The 19,293-nt window shown below is 37.0% G+C and overlaps 1 protein-coding gene across 1 annotated transcript in view; it reads right to left on the bottom strand.

Annotated features, from left to right (window-relative positions):
- The window catches only part of CFAP299 (cilia and flagella associated protein 299), a 700,195-nt gene that overhangs the window by 107,401 nt on the left and 573,501 nt on the right, over positions 1-19,293 (bottom strand). The window contains exon 4 of the mRNA XM_040237181.1: positions 18,352-18,494. Coding sequence (XP_040093115.1) covers positions 18,352-18,494 — 143 coding nt within the window. The remainder of the gene's footprint in view (positions 1-18,351; positions 18,495-19,293) is intronic.

Below are 19,293 nucleotides of genomic sequence, written 5' to 3'. Positions count from 1 at the left end.
CATCCAACCATCTTGCCCTCTGTCGTCCTCTTCTCCTCCTGCCCTCAATCTTTCCCAGCATCAGGGTCTTTTCCAATGAGTCAGCTCTTTGCATCAGGTGGCAAAGTATTAGAGTGTTTTTTTTTTTTTTTTTTACTTTACAGTATTGGAGTTTTGAAGTTTCAGCTTCAGCAACTTCAGATTGCTCAATAGGTATCAGTTACTCACTATTTCTAAAATCTGTCAAACATTCTCTTGCTCTTGCTCATGTTTGGAACATTCTGTCCTTCATTTTTCTGCTACTTGTTTTTTCAAGGAAATTTCAAATTATTTTCTTGCAGAAGCCTTTCCTGTACTTTCATAAATGTTTAATTAATTGTACCTTAATCCGTAATACTCTGTAGATATTTTATTATAGCATTTATAGAATAATAACATTTGAGTCATTGTATAATAATTACTGGGTGAAATAAAATGTATGGGTAAAGAACATTAAAATGACAAAGTGTGAAAATATGCTAAAACCTCATAAATGTAAGTTATTATCTTTATTATTACATGGAGAAGTAGAGGAAAGTTATTGCTCAATTTCATTTATTTCTCTTCCAATGTTGGTAGACCTCCAATTTATTCCACTTGTCTTCTTTTTTTGGACTGACTTACATATGACCTTACTTTTGGAAGCGCTATGAAGAAGAGCCAGGAAGCCTTTGGTAGCCAAATGTCAATGTGTTTGGCTGACTTGAAGAGTAGAAGGCTCCCTCAGAGTAACTCCTCAGAAAATTAAGAAATAATTCAGTTTGAAGCTAGTTCATTACTGCATACAAACATTATAATACTGTCCTCAAAAAAATTAATACAAATGAAACATTTTTACTTCCTCTTTTCCTTTTAAGTGATTTATGGTCACTTTCAAAATTGTACTGTACTACAAGTATACCAAAGAGACTAGTCTTCTGGCCATTTTGAGAATTTTCACAGTATTTAATATATTAGATGACTCATATTCAAACAATAAAAATGTTTGCTATTTTCCAATATTTTCACTTTTCTTCTTTAGTGGCTTTTGGCAACACATGCTAGAGAACAGGTATCATTTTGTATTTTGAATATTTTATTTGAAATATTTACCACTTGTAATATTAATACATCTCTCCACTGAATTTTATTTTATTTTTGTTAATAAACAAAAATTTACATCAAAAATAAAATTAAAAAATCAAAGCAGTGATATTTATAATATTAAACATAAGCCAGATGTGGAAGCATGCTTTTCCAGATTAAACATTTACTGAGTTGGCATAAAAAGACTTTCTTCCTCATTCATCCAAGTTAAGTTTTGTTTGAATGGATTCTAATTTCTTATTCCTTTACCCTTTTCACCATCTTTCTGTTGCTTTGTTTACCTAATTGTGGTTTTTTTCTTACCACTGCTTTCCACAGTTCTGCACAGCTGCTTCCCAGATGAGCTAAATAGTTCATTTTCATCTTTATACAAGTGTAAACTATGGGTTAATCCTATATGGCTTTCATAGACACAGTGACTAAAATCTCTTCATGACAGTTCCTATATATACACACACACATATATATATATAAATTTTCTGCAAGTATTCAATTAAACTTGACTATAGAAAACCACAAAACATCATTATCTGGTTCTGCATCTTTCAAATCTTATGTATTCTTCGAAAACTAGTGGAGACAAGGCCCTGATTTACAAAGAACATAAACTATGCATTTGAAAAATTTTAAAAAAGACCTTCCCAGAAAGTTGAGAAAGTTTCCAATATTGTTTCTTCCTACTAAAGGTTGATTAACCAGTTTCTACAGAGTATTTTACCCAATGCCTTTAAAGTGGCTACAATCAACATGAGCTGAAAAACCAAAGCAATAATTTTCTCTCCTTCCCTTTCTTTGCTGCGTTCATTTCTGCACTTTCTTGACAGTACATCACAGACAAAGGACTTAAGCATACAGCATACTTCCCACTTTAAAACCCCAAAAGTCTGACATGCAGACTTCTATTCAGGTGGATGATAATGGGTAGAACTATGGGAACTAATAAGAAAGCATGTTGGCATTCCCAATGATTTGCCTTTTCATGTTCGACTTGTTTATTGCTTTCCTTATTTGAAGGTAAGAGAGGGAAATGAGAGGTTGAATTCTGAGTTCTGACTAAAGAAGTTAAACCATTTAAAGTGCCATTATTCCATTTCATTAAATTTTGGCTTGGAAGTGTGTGCACATGTTCCTGGATTGTAAGGTGTGTTCATACATCAGAATGACACAGCTCGAGGGCTTATCTGATTCACAGTCTTAAAAAATGATTATGTAAAAAATAAGTAAAAAGAAAATATAAATGTTGATATAAAGTAAACATGATGAGAGTTAAAGGAATAAAAATGTTGGTAAGGGGTTTTTAGACCCATGTCATCAACAAGTTAACTTCCCTTCTTTTTGCCTTTACAAATTTATGGGTGATGGAACATAAATGACAGAATATTATGTGTTAATAAGTCTTTACCATATTTGCATGTACATGAGAGTTTGAATATATACATTGTACTGCTGTTTCCATAGCTAAATAATATATAATTGAGCTAATGTGGGACAGTCAGGAAATCAAAAAATTACATTAATCATTCCTGAATTCCAGTGCTCAGGCAAACTGCAATTGGGTTTTCCTTCTCAACTGAGTGTGCTTAGGACTGTATGTGAAACTTTGGCATGTTTCTGGATATTCTTATAAAAATAGACAAAGTTAAAGCATAACTGTATCTGGATTTTGGTTTCATTCTTTGCATTTGTTTATGAATACATATTGAGAAGCCATCAAATTAAACTGAATTATTTAGTCCTTTTAAAATGACCATTTTTACTCCTAAAAGTAGGGGTAGGGAAAATTTTAAAAATAAACAAATAACACACAGATTGTTCCCTTGACAACAAAATCCTTTTATGTCTGTAACACTTGCCTTGTATATTGAGATGCTCCTATGTTGGGTGCTTCATATGTACAACTGTTATATTGTCTTCTTAGATTGGTCTTTGCACCATTATGTAGTGTTTGTCTTTTGTAACAGACTTTAATTTAAAGTCTATCTTGTCTGATATAAATATTTCAGTTCTGGCTTTATTTTTATTTCCATTTGTGTGGAATATCTTTTCCACCTCCTCGCTTTCAGTCTGTTTGTGTCTCTAGATCTGAACTGAGTCTCTTATAGGCAACAAATCCATGGGTCTTGTTTGTGTATTCATTCAGTCTTTGTCTATTGGTTGGAGTATTTCGTCCATTTACATTTAACGTAACAATGGTTATGTCTGTCCTATGGTCATTTTGTTAATTGTTTTGGATTTGTTTTTGTAGGGTTTTTTCCTCTTTCTTCTTTTGTTCTCCTCTCTTGTGATGTGATGACTAAATTTAGTATTATGTTTGGGTTCCTTTTCATATATCTATTACAGATTTTTGTTTGTGGTTATCATGAGATTTTTGTATAGGAATCTATATTTATTCATGTTTGTTTTAAGTTGCTGATCTCTTAATTTCAAATGTATTTTAGATATCTTGCATTTGTAGTCTCCTCACCTCACAATTACTGTTTTTGGCTTTATATTTCCCATCTAATTGTTTTGAGTATCCCTTAGCTGCTTATTGTGAATACAAACGATTTTACCTTTTTTGTCTTTTAACCTCCCCATTAGCTTTGTCTGTGGATGATTTCCTACCTCTATTGTATGTTGCCTTTATCGGTGAGCTTTTCCATTTTATAATTTCCTTGTTTCTAGATGTGGCTTTTTCTTCTGCCTGAGAAGATCCTTTAGCATTTGTTGCAAAGCTGGTTTGGTAGTGCTGAATTCTTTTAGCTTTTGCTTATTTGTACAGCTTTTGATTTTACAGCCATCAAATTTAATGAGTACCTAGCTGGGTAGAATATTCTTGGTTGTAGATTTTTCTCTTTTATCACTTTAAGTAAATATCATGCCACTTCCTTCTGACCTACAGAGTTTCTAATGGAAATCAACTGATAGCCTTATGGGAGTTCCCTTGTAGGCTATTTGTTGCTTTTCTCTTGTTATTTTTAATATTCTCTTTATCTTTAATTTTTGCATTTTGATTATAATGTATCATGGTGTGTTCCTCTCTGGGTTAATACTGTATGAGAGACTCTCTGTGTTTCTTGTACTTGCGTGAGTATTTCCTTCCCCAGGTTAAGGATGTTTTCAGGTCTTATATCTTCAAATATTTTCTCAGGCCCTTTCTCTTTTCTCTTTCTGGGACTTCTGTAATGTGAATATTAGCATGTTTGATATCGTCCTAGAGAGTTTTTAAACTGTCCTCGTTGCTTTTCATTGTTTTTGTTCTTCTCTGTTTGATAGCAGTGACTTCCATTACATTGTCTTCCAGCTCACTGATCTGTTCATCTGCTTCATTTAGTCTACTATTGATTCCTTATAGTATATTTTTCATTTCAGTTATTGTATTCTGTAATTCTATTTGGTGGTTCTTTATATTTTATAATTATTTGTTAAAAACTTCTAATTTCTCATTCTTTGCATCTAATGCCATCACTTTTTTAACAGTTTTGTAAGTCCTAGCTACAACAACTAGAGAAGAAAAATAAATAGAAAGAATCCAAATTGAAAAACAAAAAGTAAAACTGTCACTGTTTGCTATGCAAAACCAGCTTTCCTTCAGGCAGCCCTGATTTCTAGCATTAATGAAGGAGGTAGGGGCATCCTCTGGACCACTGGTTCTTAAAGTGTAGTCCCTGGACTAAGTAGCATCAGCATTACTTGAGGATTTGCTAGTAATACAAATTCTCAACTCCTACTTCAATTTTACTAAGTTAAAAACTCTGGGAGTAGGACCCAGAAATCTTGTTTTAACAAGCACTCTATGTGATTAAAGTGTATGCTAAAGTTTAAAACCCAAGATTAGATCATCTTCATCAGAAAATCCAGTGTTTGGACTGCCATCGAGAACGTTGACATTTTAGATCCCATAGCTTCTGTTTTCCCTGCTTCTGTCTTTGTTTTCTCCATAGTTTCCTCTAAATTCTATAGACAGCATGACCGTGTAAAAATTTAATCCACATCAGTACTGTTACATCTATCCTTTTGTGCTTATGCAAGTCATTAGTTGACTTTCCCTGGTGGCTCAGCAGTAAAGAATCCACCTGCCAATGCAGGAGATGCAGCTTTGATCCCTGGGTTGGGAAGATACTCTGGAGAGAGAAATGGCAACCCATGCCTGGGAAATCCCATGGTCAGAGGAGTTTGGCGGGCTATAGTCCATAGGATTGCAAAAGAGTCAGATACAACTTAGTAACTAAACAACAACAAAGTCATTAATCCTCTTCTTATCTGTGAGATTTACACTTAAGCATCCATTCTTAGATATTTAGGTTTTCAGTCATCACCAGATTTATAGTGTTCACTAAGTTATGAATGTTGGACTTTTGAACAGAATCTACCCAGAATGTATTGATGTGTATGTATTCAAATAGGATTAGATTTTGCTCGCTATTCTAGAGAGCAAGATGTGTTCCCTGAAATGTGTTATCTTACTTTTTGATTCCATGATGGTCACAGCTATGTTATCTGAAGGAAGATGATCATAGTGTGTTCCTATTTATTTAATTAGCCCAAATGGAATGGTCACCATATACCCGAGGCAGGGAACTTTCAGGAGACTGGAGACATTTACTTGATGTTATTACGTTTCTTCTTGCTATGTACAACAAAATTAATTTTTCAGTAGAAATAATGGGTTTGGCATTTTGTGAGGTGACCTAGGAAATGGATGGATAGTTTCTTTAAGAAAATGGTTCTGAGCTCCAAGTGATAAACAAGTGCAATTTTGGTACACAGTTTATCTGCATATTGGAAATTGTTTATAATTTCTGATAGCTCTACAGTATAACTTTTTAAAAGTATTTTTGAAGTTTTTATTGGATTTGTTACAAAACTGTTTCTGTTTTATGTTCTGATTTTTTTGGCCATGATACCTGTGGTATCTTACCTCCCTGACCAGGGATTGAACCCACATCCCCTGCACTGAAAGGCAAAGGCTTAAACACTAGACTGCCAAGGAAGTCCTTCTACATATAATTTTAACTCTATTTGAATTCTGTTATAACAAATACTGTCTTTGCTTCTACTTTAGACAATTTTTAAAAAAGATCTCTGTATATCAAGGTTAAGTTGCTACTAATAGTCTTCCTTTTAACCAATGTAGATTTTTGAATAGGAAATAAGCACATATATAAATGTTCATACTAGTTTAATTACCATAAAATTTTTCCAAGGGAAATAAAACATATCTTTTCACAATAAATAATCATTTTTCATTAACTAAGGGGTCAGACTGAGCATCACTAATAACAGGACAACTTGAAATTAAGTGCCTTCTCATATGATGCAATACATAGTCCTCACCAATAGAGAATTCCTACTGAAAAAATATTTACACTTAATACAATCAAGCTTTTAGAATTATCTCCCATCCCAGTTTAAAGAAAATACAGAAATGAGAGAAACAAATAATACTACAAAGTAACAATCAGACAAGTCCAGAATGCAGGCTAATATAAAAGGCAACTAGCCTTATCTCTTTAAAAAAACAATGTCATGGCAAATATATATATATATATCTCATTGGAAACTGAGGGAGAAGGTGCTATCTTAGGGTAAAAGAGAGTCAAGATACATAAGCAATGCAATTTTTGTACATCATTTGAATGATAGTTCACAAAACAGTTACAAAACAGATTTTGAAACAATTAGGAAAATTTGAATATGAGATGGATATTAGCTGATAATAGGAAATACTTATTAATTTTCTTATATTGATAATGGTAATGCTATAAAGGAGAAAGTTTTCATTCTTAGGAGATGAATAGTGAAAAAATATTTAGGGATTAAATCTGTAAGCTACTTTAAAATGGCACACACGCACATACCAATGTACTAAAAAGAGTTAAAGCATATTTGGAAAAATGTTAACAGTTGTTTAGTTTAGGTTTGAGTATACTGGCATTTATTGTACTTTTCTTCCAATGTTTCAAAATTTAAAAAAAAATTTATAATAAAAGCTAGAAGAGTTACACAATTTGAATATACTTAATATCACTGGAGAGTACACTTAAAATTATTAGAATGGTAAATTTTATGCTATGTATATTTTACCAATATTTTTAAATATTGGAAAAATCTTGTATAAAGAATAATACTGTCATAACCACAGTAATGTGGTCAATGAACTAGAGGTTATCTCAGATCTCTAATTATTCATTTAAGGTTTACCCAGAGACATAATCTTCAGGGAAGTACATTCTAAACAATTAAATATACTACCAGATAATTGTTCTGGGGTTCTGACTTTTTTAAAAAGCAATGAGCCAAACAGCCTGGATAAAATTCTACCATATAATGATGCAGACAAATATTTCAGTAGAAATTTGTTAAGAATTGTTCAAATATATTTGGGTTTTATAGACCAACAGGAGGAGGTCCATCTTTCAGATCTCCCTTCTCCACCCTTGTGTCTTCCATGAGAGATAATACTAAATGTTTAACTTAGGATAGGGAAAAAAAAATTCAAATGAGTTAAGTATTGGAAAATTAAATTTATTTGTGAAAGAATTCCAAGTAAATATTACAAAAATTATGTGAGCCACAGTTCAGAGGATATGAATAGATTCTAAAAGTATCCTGGGATATAACTGAGGTTCAACACGTCAGGGCCAATTTTTCCCTAAAGATTTTTAGGCTGAAGCCACAATTAAAGGCCACTTTTAGTTCTGTCCAGAGCTCTTCCACACACAAAGCTGTGGGACACTGTAATTTTTACTCACACAGACTGAAAATAAAGGCCTGGTTAAGTACAAAGGATTGTTTTCTGCCAAGCTCAATGAAAGGAGGAAGTGGCAAGGGTGGGTACAGGATGGCTGAAATTCCCCAGTCTTAACCAGAGATAGCAGGATTGCTTAAAGTTCTGAAAAACAACCTCAAATTAGGTCTTGTCAAGTCAGATACACATCTGCAAAGAAATATATGGCCTGACAGTTACTAGGATATGGATATGAGACCAAAGAGAAAAATATCTTTCCATGACAAAATCCTAAAGTAGAATCATATAGCATTGATTAAACAAAAAACATGGCATCTGGAGTTCCATAGGTCTCTATTTGGTCCTGGATTGTGAGTACAATTATCTATGTGTAATTTTGGTTAAGCCAATTAATACCACTATGATACATGTTCTGTGAGGTTAAAATGTAAAAAAATTCCTAACCCATAAGGTTGTTGTAAGGTATAAGTGAAATGACGTATATAAATCATTTAGCACAGGGCGTTATGCATGTTAAGTGCTCAGTTAATTTTTATCAGCAATATAGTCATCTTAGACTTTGACTCAGCCTAGTCCCAGTGCTTTTGAACTGTGGTGTTGGAGAAGACTCTTGAGAGTCCCTTGAACTGCAAGGAGATCCAACCAGTCCATTCTGAAGGAGATCAACCCTGGGTTCCTTTGGAAGGACTGATGCTAAAGCTGAAACTCCAGTACTTTGGCCACCTCATGCAAAGAGTTGACTCATTGGAAAAGGCTCTGATGCTGGGAAGGATTGGGGGCAGGAGGAGAAGGGGATGACAGAGGATGAGATGGCTGGATGGCATCACCGACTCAATGGACGTGAGTCTGAGTGAACTCCAGGAGTTGGTGATGGACAGAGAGGCCTGGCGTGCTGCAATTCATGGGGTTGCAAAGAGTCGGACACGACTGAGCAACTGAACTGAACTGAATTGAGTCCCGGTGCTATGGGACAACCTGAGAGAGCCCAAGGACTGAAGTTAAACCCAACCAAAGGGATTGAGCAAAGGAGTCATAACCAGACTAATCCTGCCTGACTCTTTGTGACACAGGCCAGAATACTGCAGTGGGTAGCCTTTCTCTTCTCCAGGGGATCTTCTCAACCCTGGGATTGAACCCAGGTCTCCTGCATTGCAGGTGGATTCTTTACCAGCTGAGCCACAAGGGAAGCCATTGAAAACATTAGGTAGTAATTTAGGCTGGAGGTCACAAACTCCAATGTCTAGAAGAATCTCATAGGTGTTATGAATGAGTAACTTAAGGATGACACTGCAGATGCCAGTAAGTATGAGTGGTCATGAAGTAAAAGTGAATGTTAGTCGCTCAGCTGTGTCCAGCTTTCTACAACCCCATGGACTATAGCCTGCCAGGCTCCTCTGTCCATGGAATTCTCCAGGCAAGAATACTGGAGTGGGTGACCATTCCCTTCTCCAGGGGACCTTCCTGACCCAGGGATCAAACTCAGGTCTCCTGCACTGCAGGCAGATTATTTTTATTTATGGTCTGAACTACCGCCAAGTCTCTGTCAATGTGGTGAGAACATACCCCATCTTAAGTAGCAGCTGCTTTTTGATTCAAGATCAGGGCTGGGATGAGAGCATGCAGGCTCAGTGTGGGAAGACCTTATCAGTTTTTAGAGAATCTGCAACTCAAAAATATTTTATGTGACATTTCCTGTTTCTAGGACATTGACCCAACTTTTAAATATATTGTGCAGGCCCAAATAAAACATGTCTGCAGCCAGATTACTACTAACTGGTGATTTCTGGTCTATGACTTCTTATTAATGTAGCGCATCTACCTAACACCAGTACTGGTCCTAACGATCTGGATGGGAGTGAATCTCTGGGCTGGGGACCAGTAGACAGACCAGCGCTATGTGTATGTATGTGTATGTGTGTGTGTATGTGTGCACATATGTTGTTGTCGTTGAGCTAAGTCATGTCTGACTCTTTCTGTGACCCCATAGACTGTAACCAACCAGGCTCCTCTGTCCACCATGGTATTTTAAGGGCAAAAATACTGGAATGAGTTGCCATTTCCTTCTCCAGGGTATCTTCCTGACCCAGGGACTGAACCCGCATCTTCTATTCAGCAGGCGAATTCTTTAAATATGTGTGTGTGTGTGTGTGTGTGAGTGAAAGAGAAAGTGAAATTGTTAGTCATTCAGTGGTGTCCAACTCTTTGTGACCCCATGTACTGTATGTATCCCACCAGGCTCTTCTGTCTTTGGGATTCCCCAGGCAAGAATACTGGAGTGGGTAGCCATTTCCTTCTCCAGGGGATCCTCCCAACCCAGGGATTGAACCTAGGCCTCCAGCATTGCCGGCAGATTCTTTACCATCTGACCCACTGGGACATGTGTGTATATATATACACATACACACACACACACACACATATATATATATACATATAATGTGAGCCATAACACAAAGAGGCATGTGTGTCATTTTGAATTTTCTAGTAGCCATACTGAAAAACGTAAAAAGAAATAGGTGAAAATAGTTTTAAATATATTAACCCAATACATCCAGCGTATCACTATTTTAACATATAATAAATGTAGATTTATGGTAAGATATTTTATATTTTTATAACATCTTCAAAATCAGGTGTGTATTTTACCCGTGTAGCACATCTTAATTCTGGGTTAGTCAGTGTGATTAAAGTGAAAGTACTCAGTACTTGCATATGAATAGTGGTGACCCTCCTGTACAGCACAGGTCTAGAGATGCTTCTCAAACTTAAACATGCATATTGAAAGGCAGAAAGTGAAATGTGAAAGTGTTAGTTGCTCAGTCATGTGTGTATTCTTTCCAACACTATGGACTATAGCCCTCCAGGCTCCTCTGTCCATAGGATTCACAGGCAAGAAATCTGGAGTGGGTAGCCATTCCCTTCTCCAGGGGATCTTCCTGACCCAGGGATGGAAGCTGGGTTTCCTGCATTGCAGGCAGATTCTGTACCATCTGAGCCACTGTGTGGGGGATCATATTAAAATGCCAGTTCTGCTTTGCTGGTTGGGACAGAGCCTGAGATACTTCACTTCTTCCTGGCTCACAGGTGGTCACTGCTCCTTGTCCATGGACCACACACTTTCAATATCTAGGAGCTGGGTGTTTGTGGCAGGTCTCCCTCAATCAGTATTTTTACTCCCAAAGCATTTCCTCCCCTTCCAAATTCAGTGAATATTTGTTGAAGAGGCTAAAATGATATTCTAATGGCGAGTCACCATATTCAGATGTGGGACAATATTAATAATTTCAAAATAAACACTATTTTATAGATCACTTGCAGAAGCACTGAGTCATTTACTCCTTTTGTTTTAAACTTGAGAACTTGCCAACGTGTTACCAGATGCTTTCATGAGAATGAGCTTAAGCACAGGATAAGCACAACTTTATAATTCTAACTTCAGAGATTTGGCACGTTCAACATTTTAATAAAACAGACAATGGGACTGCAAGGGAAATTTGACAATAATACCTCTCAAAGCTTTAGTATTTAGGGGCATTCCTCGGTCAAGGGTATGAATATTTCATGGACTCTCTAAAAAGAAACACAAAAAAAGAACATTTTCATTTCCTCATGACAATTCTATTTGAGGCATGAGTAGTGCTCGACAGGAGACATTACATCTTTGTTCAACAATACATAAATATGGAAATTTAAATAGCTCAATGTGGGGGGTGGGGGGCAGAATATAACTCAAGGGTTCTACACAGTGCATTGTCTTCAAGACACAAACACTTTTACACCCAGAAGAGAGTTCTGGGAGTGAACAGTGAATTCCTAAGAACTTGTTCTCACTTATCACTGTTTGACTTGTGAACTTTAGCAACTGATTTATCTTCTTTTATCCTCTCTTAGATGTTAAGATTAATGCTTGTTGAGCTTATTTCACAAAGTTGTTGTAGGGCAGTGTAAAGGAACTTGGTAAAGCATGGCATTTGCTTATAGGTTGTTCACAGTCATGCCCAGAAGAAAGGACTGAATTGAAAACATGTGATCAAGATGAAGTCTGAGCTGACAAGATCATCAAGTTCTCAGCCCTTTCTACTGCTGCAGTTCATAATAGTTGCAGCTGTCTGCTGATATTTATGTTTTCCACAGTAAAAGTGCAAGACAGGATTCTAATCACAGAACTACTGTCTCTTCCTACATAGAATAAAATAGCATGTCAAAAGATAAATAGAAAGGAACCTTTGGAAAGTTTTAATTTTAAAGTCTTTGTTTTAGTTCTGAATCAAACTGACCATGGAACTATGGATACCAAAGATATTTTTTCCCTAGTAACAACTGTTTAAGTCATTTACTGGCATGAGATCTCTTGAGTGAAAAAATCTGAAGTCTGGTTCTGATAGATGGCTTAAACTCAATGTGGTAAAAGTTGTAAAGTGCAGTCTTTGTAATACAGCTAATTTTGCTTGAAAGTTCAGAAATTATCTGGCACTGAGGAGGAAAAAAAAAAAACCAAGATGATAAAACCCTATAATTGAGAAATTTACAAAATATTATGAAAAGACATTAAAGAGGACATAAATAAGTGCAAATAAATAACTGAAAGACCTAATGTCATCAACATGCCAATGAACAGTTCATTTAAGCATAACATGAAAGCAATTGCAATAAAAATTACACCATTTTTTGTGTGTGGACATTACAAGTTGACTAAAATTTATATGGGAGAGTAAAGGGCAAGAATAGACTAGATATTCCTGAAAAAGAAAAACCAGATGAAGAAATTGCCTTTTTTATATCAAGAATTATTACAAACATATAACAAATGAGTAAGATTCTATTATTTTAAGTAATGGCCAATAAAACAAAAGAGTGAGCCCAGGAGCAACCTATCACATACAGAATCAACTTTTGAAACAAACTGTATTGTGTATGTGGGGGAAGAGATAGTGGACTTTTCAATAAATATTGCTAGGACAAATTATTAGTAATACAGAAAACAAAAAGTAGACTCTTCACAGGGCACTGAGCTGAGTTCCCTGTGCTATACAGCAGGTTCCCACTAGCTATCTATTTTACACATGATAACCTTGCTTATTTAACTTATATGCAGAGTATATCATGTGAAATGCTGGGCTGGATGAATTCCAAGCTGGAATCAAGATTGCTGGGAGAAATATCAATAACCTCAGATATGCAGATTATACTACCCTAATGGCAGAAAGCAAAGAGGAGCTAAAGAGCCTCTTAATGAGTTTCAAAAGAGGAGAGTGAAAAAGCTGGCATAAAACTCAACATTCAAAAATGATCACGGCATCTGGTCCCATCATGTCATGGCAAATCAATGGGGAAAAAATGCAAACAGTGACAGACTTTATTGGGCTCCAAAATCACTGTGGATGGTGACTGTGGCCATGAAAGTAATAGCTTTTTAAAGTAAGACCTTTGCTTCTTGGAAGAAAAGCTATGACAAATCCAGGCAGCATATTAAAAAGCAAGAGGCATCACTTTGCTGACAAAGGTCCATATAGTCAAAGCTATGGTCTTTCCAATAGACATGTACGGATATAAGAGTTGGACCATAAAGAAGGCTAAGCACCCAAGAATTGATAGTCTTTGAACTGTTGTTCTAGAGAAGACTGTTAAAGGTCCCTTGGAGAGCAAGGAGGTCAAACTAGTCAATCCTAAAGGAAATCAACCCTGAATATTCACTGGAAGGACTGATGCTGAAGCTGAAACTCCAATACTTTGGCAACCTGATGTGAAGAGCCAACTGATTGGAAAAGACCCTGATGCTGGGAAAGATTGTAGGCAGGAGGAGAAGGAGAAGACAGAGGGTGAAATGATTGGATGGCATCACCAACTCAATAGACATGAGTTTGAGCAAACTCTGGGAGATAGTGAAGGACAGGGAAGCCTGGCGTGCTGCAGGCCATGGGGTCTCAAACAGTCAGACACGATTTAGTGACTGAACAAAAGGTGTGTATATGTCAATTCTAATCTTCCATTTCCACTCCTGTTCCATAAGGCCGTTCTCTAGAAGGGCGGTATAGGAAGGTGGGAGGGAGGTCTAAGAGAGAGGGGATATATGTATACATACAGTTGATTCATTTTGCTCTACAGCAGAAACTAACACAATATTGTAAAGCAATTATATTCCAATTTTAAAAAGTGGACCCTTACCAACTACCATATACAGTACTAAATTCTGGTAGGTTAAAGATATAAGCCTTTGACTGTGTGGATCACAATGAACTGTGGAAAATTCTGAAAGAGATGGGAATACCAGACCACCTGACCTACCTCTTGAGAAACCTGCATGCAGGTCAGGAAGCAACAGTTAGAACTGGACATGGAAAAATAGACTGGTTTCAAATAGGAAAAGGAGTGCATCAAGGCTGTATATTGTCACCCTGCTTATTTAATTTATATGCAGTGTACATCATGAGAAATGCTGGGCTGGAAGAAGCACAAGCTGGAATCAAGATTGCCGGGAGAAATATCGATAACCTCAGATATGCAGATGACACCACCCTTATGGCAGAAAGTGAAGAGGAACTAAAAAGCCTCATGAGGAAAATGAAAGAGGAGAGTGAAAAAGTTGGCTTAAAGGTCAATGTTCAGAAAACTAAGATCATGGCATCTGGTCGCATCACTTCATGGGAAATAGATGGGGAAACAGTGGAAACAGTGTCAGACTTTATTTTTGGGGGTTCCAAAATCACTGCAGATGGTGATTGCAGCCATGAAATTAAAAGACACTTACTCCTTGGAAGGAAAGTTATGACCAACCTAGATAGCATATTCAAAAGCAGAGACATTACTTTGCCAACAAAGGTTCATCTAGTCAAGGCTATGGTTTTTCCAGTGGTCATGTATGGATGTGAGAGTTGGACTGTGAAGAAAGCTGAGCACTGAAGAATTGATGCTTTTGAAGTGTGGTGTTGGAGAAGACTCTTGAGAGTCCCTTGGACTGCAAAGAGATCCAACCAGTCCATTCTAAAGGAAATCAGTCCTGAATATTCATTGGAAGCACTGATGCTGAAGCTGAAACTCCAATACTTTGGCATTTCAAAGAACTGACTCATTGGAAAAGAGCCTGATGCTGGGAAAGATTAAAGGCAGGAGGAGAAGGGGACGACAGAGTGTGGGATGGTTAGGTGGCCTCACCAATGCGATGGACATGAGTTTTAGTAAGCACCATGAGTTGGTGATGGACAAGGAAGACTGTCATGCTGAACTCCATGGGGTCACAAAGAGTCGGACACAACTGAGTGACTGAACTGAACTGTGATATTCAGAAGGTTCTCAAGTGAGTAGCAGGATAACTGAGTCTTAAATAAAGAGATCTGTTCTACTTTCAAAGACAACTCCACTCCAGAAAAGTGATCAAATCACCCACATGGTATGAGAGAAGTACAAGAATGAACTCTGGTGATTACCATCATGCATGAAATAAACAAGGGGAGGATTCAATGAGGGATTCTGATATAAAATGTTAGAGTATTTGAATAGATTTGAGAAGAAAGAATTAATCAGCATACTGATTAAGCAACAGTAATCAAATGATGTAGAGAAGTTAAATAGGATGAGAACTGAAAATACCACATAGAAGTTTGAAATTGGCAGTCACTCATAATTTTCGCAGGAGTTGTTTCATTTGAATAATAGTGGCAGAGGGCTAATAACAATGGGTTATCACCTCCATGAGAAGTGAAGTGAGAATTGAAGATAACTTGTTATTTTGAAGAGTTTAGCTGGAAACTGTAAGAGAGGTAGGTCAACAGTTGGAATTCAAAAAAGATTTCTTTAACATAGAAATAGCTTCAGCATGTCTAGAGGTGAGATAAAGGAGCCAGCCGATAGCATCAGTATGAGAAAGCATGAAAAAAAGAGAATAGTAGATGAAGCATGGCTTCACTGGAAAGAGGGGTGAAAGGATTAAAAAAAAACAAGTTGAATAAATTAGATCTAACCAAGTCATTTTTATTTTTTTGTCTTTCTTTTTTTTGGCTCCAAAATCACTACAGATGGTGACTGCAGCCATGAAATTAAAAGACGCTTACTCCTTGGAAGAAAAGTTATGAACAACCTAGATAGTATATTCAAAAACAGGGACATTACTTTGCCGACTAGGGTCTGTCTAGTCAAGGCTATGGTTTTTCCTGTGGTCATGTATGGATGTGAGAGTTGGACTGTGAAGAAGCCTGAATGCCGAAGAATTGATGCATTTGAACTGTGGTGTTGGAGAAGACTCTTGAGAGTCCCTTGGACTGCAAGGAGATCCAACCAGTCCATTCTGAAGGAGATCAACCCTGGGATTTCTTTGGAAGGAATGATGCTAAAGCTGAAACTCCAGTACTTTGGACACCTCATGCAAAGAGTTGACTCATTGGAAAAGACTCTGATGCTGGGAGGGATTGGGGGCAGGAGGAGAAGGGGATGACAGAGGATGAGATGGCTGGATGGCATCACGGACTCGATGGATGTGAGTCTGAGTGAACTCCGGGGGATGGTGATGGACAGGGAGGCCTGGCGTGCTGCAATTCATGGGGTTGCAAAGAGTTGGACACGACTGAGTGACTGAACTGAACTGAACTGAACCAAGTCATGGAGTTCTTTTTTTTTTTTGCATCTGGGAAAATGTGGTGAGAATAAATGCATGTATTTCATTTAATAAAAATGAACTATTGATTTTTTTAAAGAAAAAAACAATTTTCTCCCTTGTGTTCCAGTGGTTAAGAATCTGCCTTGCAATGCAGAAAATGTGGGTTCAATTCTTGGTCAGGGAACTAAGATCTCACAAGCTGTGGAGCAGCCAAGTCCATGTGCCATTACTAGTGAGCCCACATGCCACAACTATAGAGTCTGTGGGCTGCAAACAAAAGAGCTACATGACACAGTGATGATCCTGCACGTTTCAGCGAAGATCTGATGCAGCCAAATAAATAAATATATTAAAAACAAAAGCAAGCACAAGTACTTGTGGTCAGACATTTTATTTCAGAAATGTCTCCAGAAAACCCTGAGTCACTCTTAGGGCACACATTCCCTCATGGTTCTCGGGAAATCCCAAGCCTTGCTGTGTTGGGGAAATGTGTACAAGTTTGCAGCATACTGAATGTCTGAGAGGTTGGCTGAGGGAAAGACGGCATGGCGGTGTTCTGAGAGTTAGGGATGGATGTGTTTTGCATGTAGATGGTAAGCCCAGGAGCCAGTAGTGGCCAGAATGGAACTGTGACTGGAAATAATCAGAAGAACACTCTGAGGGGGCCATCTGCTAATGAGGAAGCTGATTTGGGTTGAGAGAGAGCCAGATTAGGCAGTGGTTTCTCTGTTTGGACCCAATGTTCTCTGTGAAATGTGAGGCAAATCATATATGGAGAGGAGTCAGGGTCAGAGTCGAGAACAATGGTTTTGAGAAAGTGAAGAAGCTTCAGACTATTTGGGGGTGGTGGGAAGAATGATGAAATTAAGAACTGAGAAAAAACATATAGATGGATGGCTGAGGGTCACAAAGGGCCTGGCTGACTTTGGAGGCCATAAATTATTGATAGCAGCTACCCACACCTTTCTGAAATACCCTAAAATATCCTTCAACATTTCCCAGGGATCTTGCCGACAAGAGGATGACTGACTCAATCACCCTGAGGGTTAGCAGGATAGATACCATCAAAGCACAAAAAAGTCATGGGCAGCAGGGATTAGTGCAAGAGGTAAATTAAATGATTTTGCTCTGCATCAAGGTTGGATAGGGAAAAGAGTGTGTCTGTGAAATGGTGATGGGTTAGGAAGTCTAGATGACAGCAAGTAGGATGTCAGAGATGTCAGAGGAAGAGTGTTGTTACAAGTGTCAAAACATAATCTGGATACAGCAGTGAAGAGATAAAGCAGAATGCTGCTACAACTATTATGTTCTGGCATAAGTGAGAGGTGTAAAATAAAAGTTTGGCTTCCAAGCTACTCAGAAGGTGGGAGAAAGATCAGGATCTGTACATGGATTGACTTGGTTGAGTAGATCCTATGTTATGGGATGAGGGCATTGGAAGAAAGGGTAGGGGTTAGTAAAAACAACCATGAGTAGAAGAAATATCCAAATAAGCCAGTGGTGAAAATAAAGGAGCATGAGCTACTCAGAGGCCTGGACTTTGGTTGATGACAAAAAAAAAAAAAAAAAAGTGGGAGGAAAATGTATTTCCTGGACTGCTCTTGAGGCTTCTAGACAGGCAAAGTCCCAAGTGGTGCAAGATCCTTGTGAGATTAGCAATTTTTAGGTTCTACTTATCATTTAAAAGGAATGCCACTGAGAATTTGCTTATCTCAACTCTGAAGAGTTCCCTTCATTGGCCTGTTGGTAGAAAATATGCATCTATGTTCAGTCCCCATTTTAAAATTTACTTACTTTTTTATTCCAACCACTCTTACTACATTCCTATTATATATACATTGGAGTTCCAGAATATAAATAACCTTTATCTTTACTCTTGAGAAGCTTGTTCTCTTATTGAAGGTGTGAGAAATGTGTTACACTTTACCTCATATCTGTGGGTCTTGGAAGAAGTCGTTTTTTTCCACTAAAGTAGACTTCGAAATCTTCAGTCTTCAGCCTGTGGGCATAGTCAATGTATCCTGACACCTCCTGCCCATGAGAATTTTTGTCACGAATAAAAATCACGGACTAGTAACACAGAAAAACAGAGAATGGAGACAGAGTAAGTGAATGAAAGTCATTTGAGTAAAAGTTACATAATAATAAAATCTACAGTTATTGAATGATACGTGTGTTATAGCTTATTCTAAGGGCTTCACGTTTCATCCTTACAATGAGCCTATAGGTATTATTACTTTCTTCTGACAGTGAAGAAATTCATGAAAAGTTAACTAAATATGCATATAATGTTCATTTACAGCAATTGAGGGCTTCCCTTGTGGCTCAGACAGTAGAGAATCTGCTTGCAATATGGGAGAGCCAGGTTTGATCCCTGGGTTGGGAAGATTCCATGGACAAGGGCATGGCTACCCACTCTAGTATTCTTGACTGGAGATTTCACAGACAGGAGCTTGGAAAGCTACGTCCATGGGATTGCAAAGAGTTGGACATGACTGAGCAACTAACACTAATTAACTTATAGTAATTGTATATAACAATTTCAACAAATAACTTTAGAAGTATTCCTAAGGACAGACATTATTTTAAGTGTTTGTAATATATTATTTTCAGTTTTTGTAATATATTTATTAATTTATTTAATACATTAATGATACCTAATGACAGACATTATTTTAAGTGTTTGTAATGTCTTTTTCCAATCCTATTGTCTTTTCTTTGTCATCATTTTGTTAATTTAAAAACTGAGAAACAAAGAAGTTGAGTTCCTTATACAGCTAGTAAGTTGAAAAACTCAGATTAAACCCAGGCTGATGTGTCTGTCCTTCTAAATAGAAAAGAATCACTACATTCTTTTTCCATTTGAGTT

This window comes from Oryx dammah, unplaced genomic scaffold (genome assembly GCF_014754425.2).
Source record: "Oryx dammah isolate SB20612 unplaced genomic scaffold, SCBI_Odam_1.1 HiC_scaffold_3, whole genome shotgun sequence".
Lineage (NCBI taxonomy): Eukaryota > Metazoa > Chordata > Mammalia > Artiodactyla > Bovidae > Oryx > Oryx dammah.
This window is presented reverse-complemented; position numbering and strand designations above follow the sequence as displayed.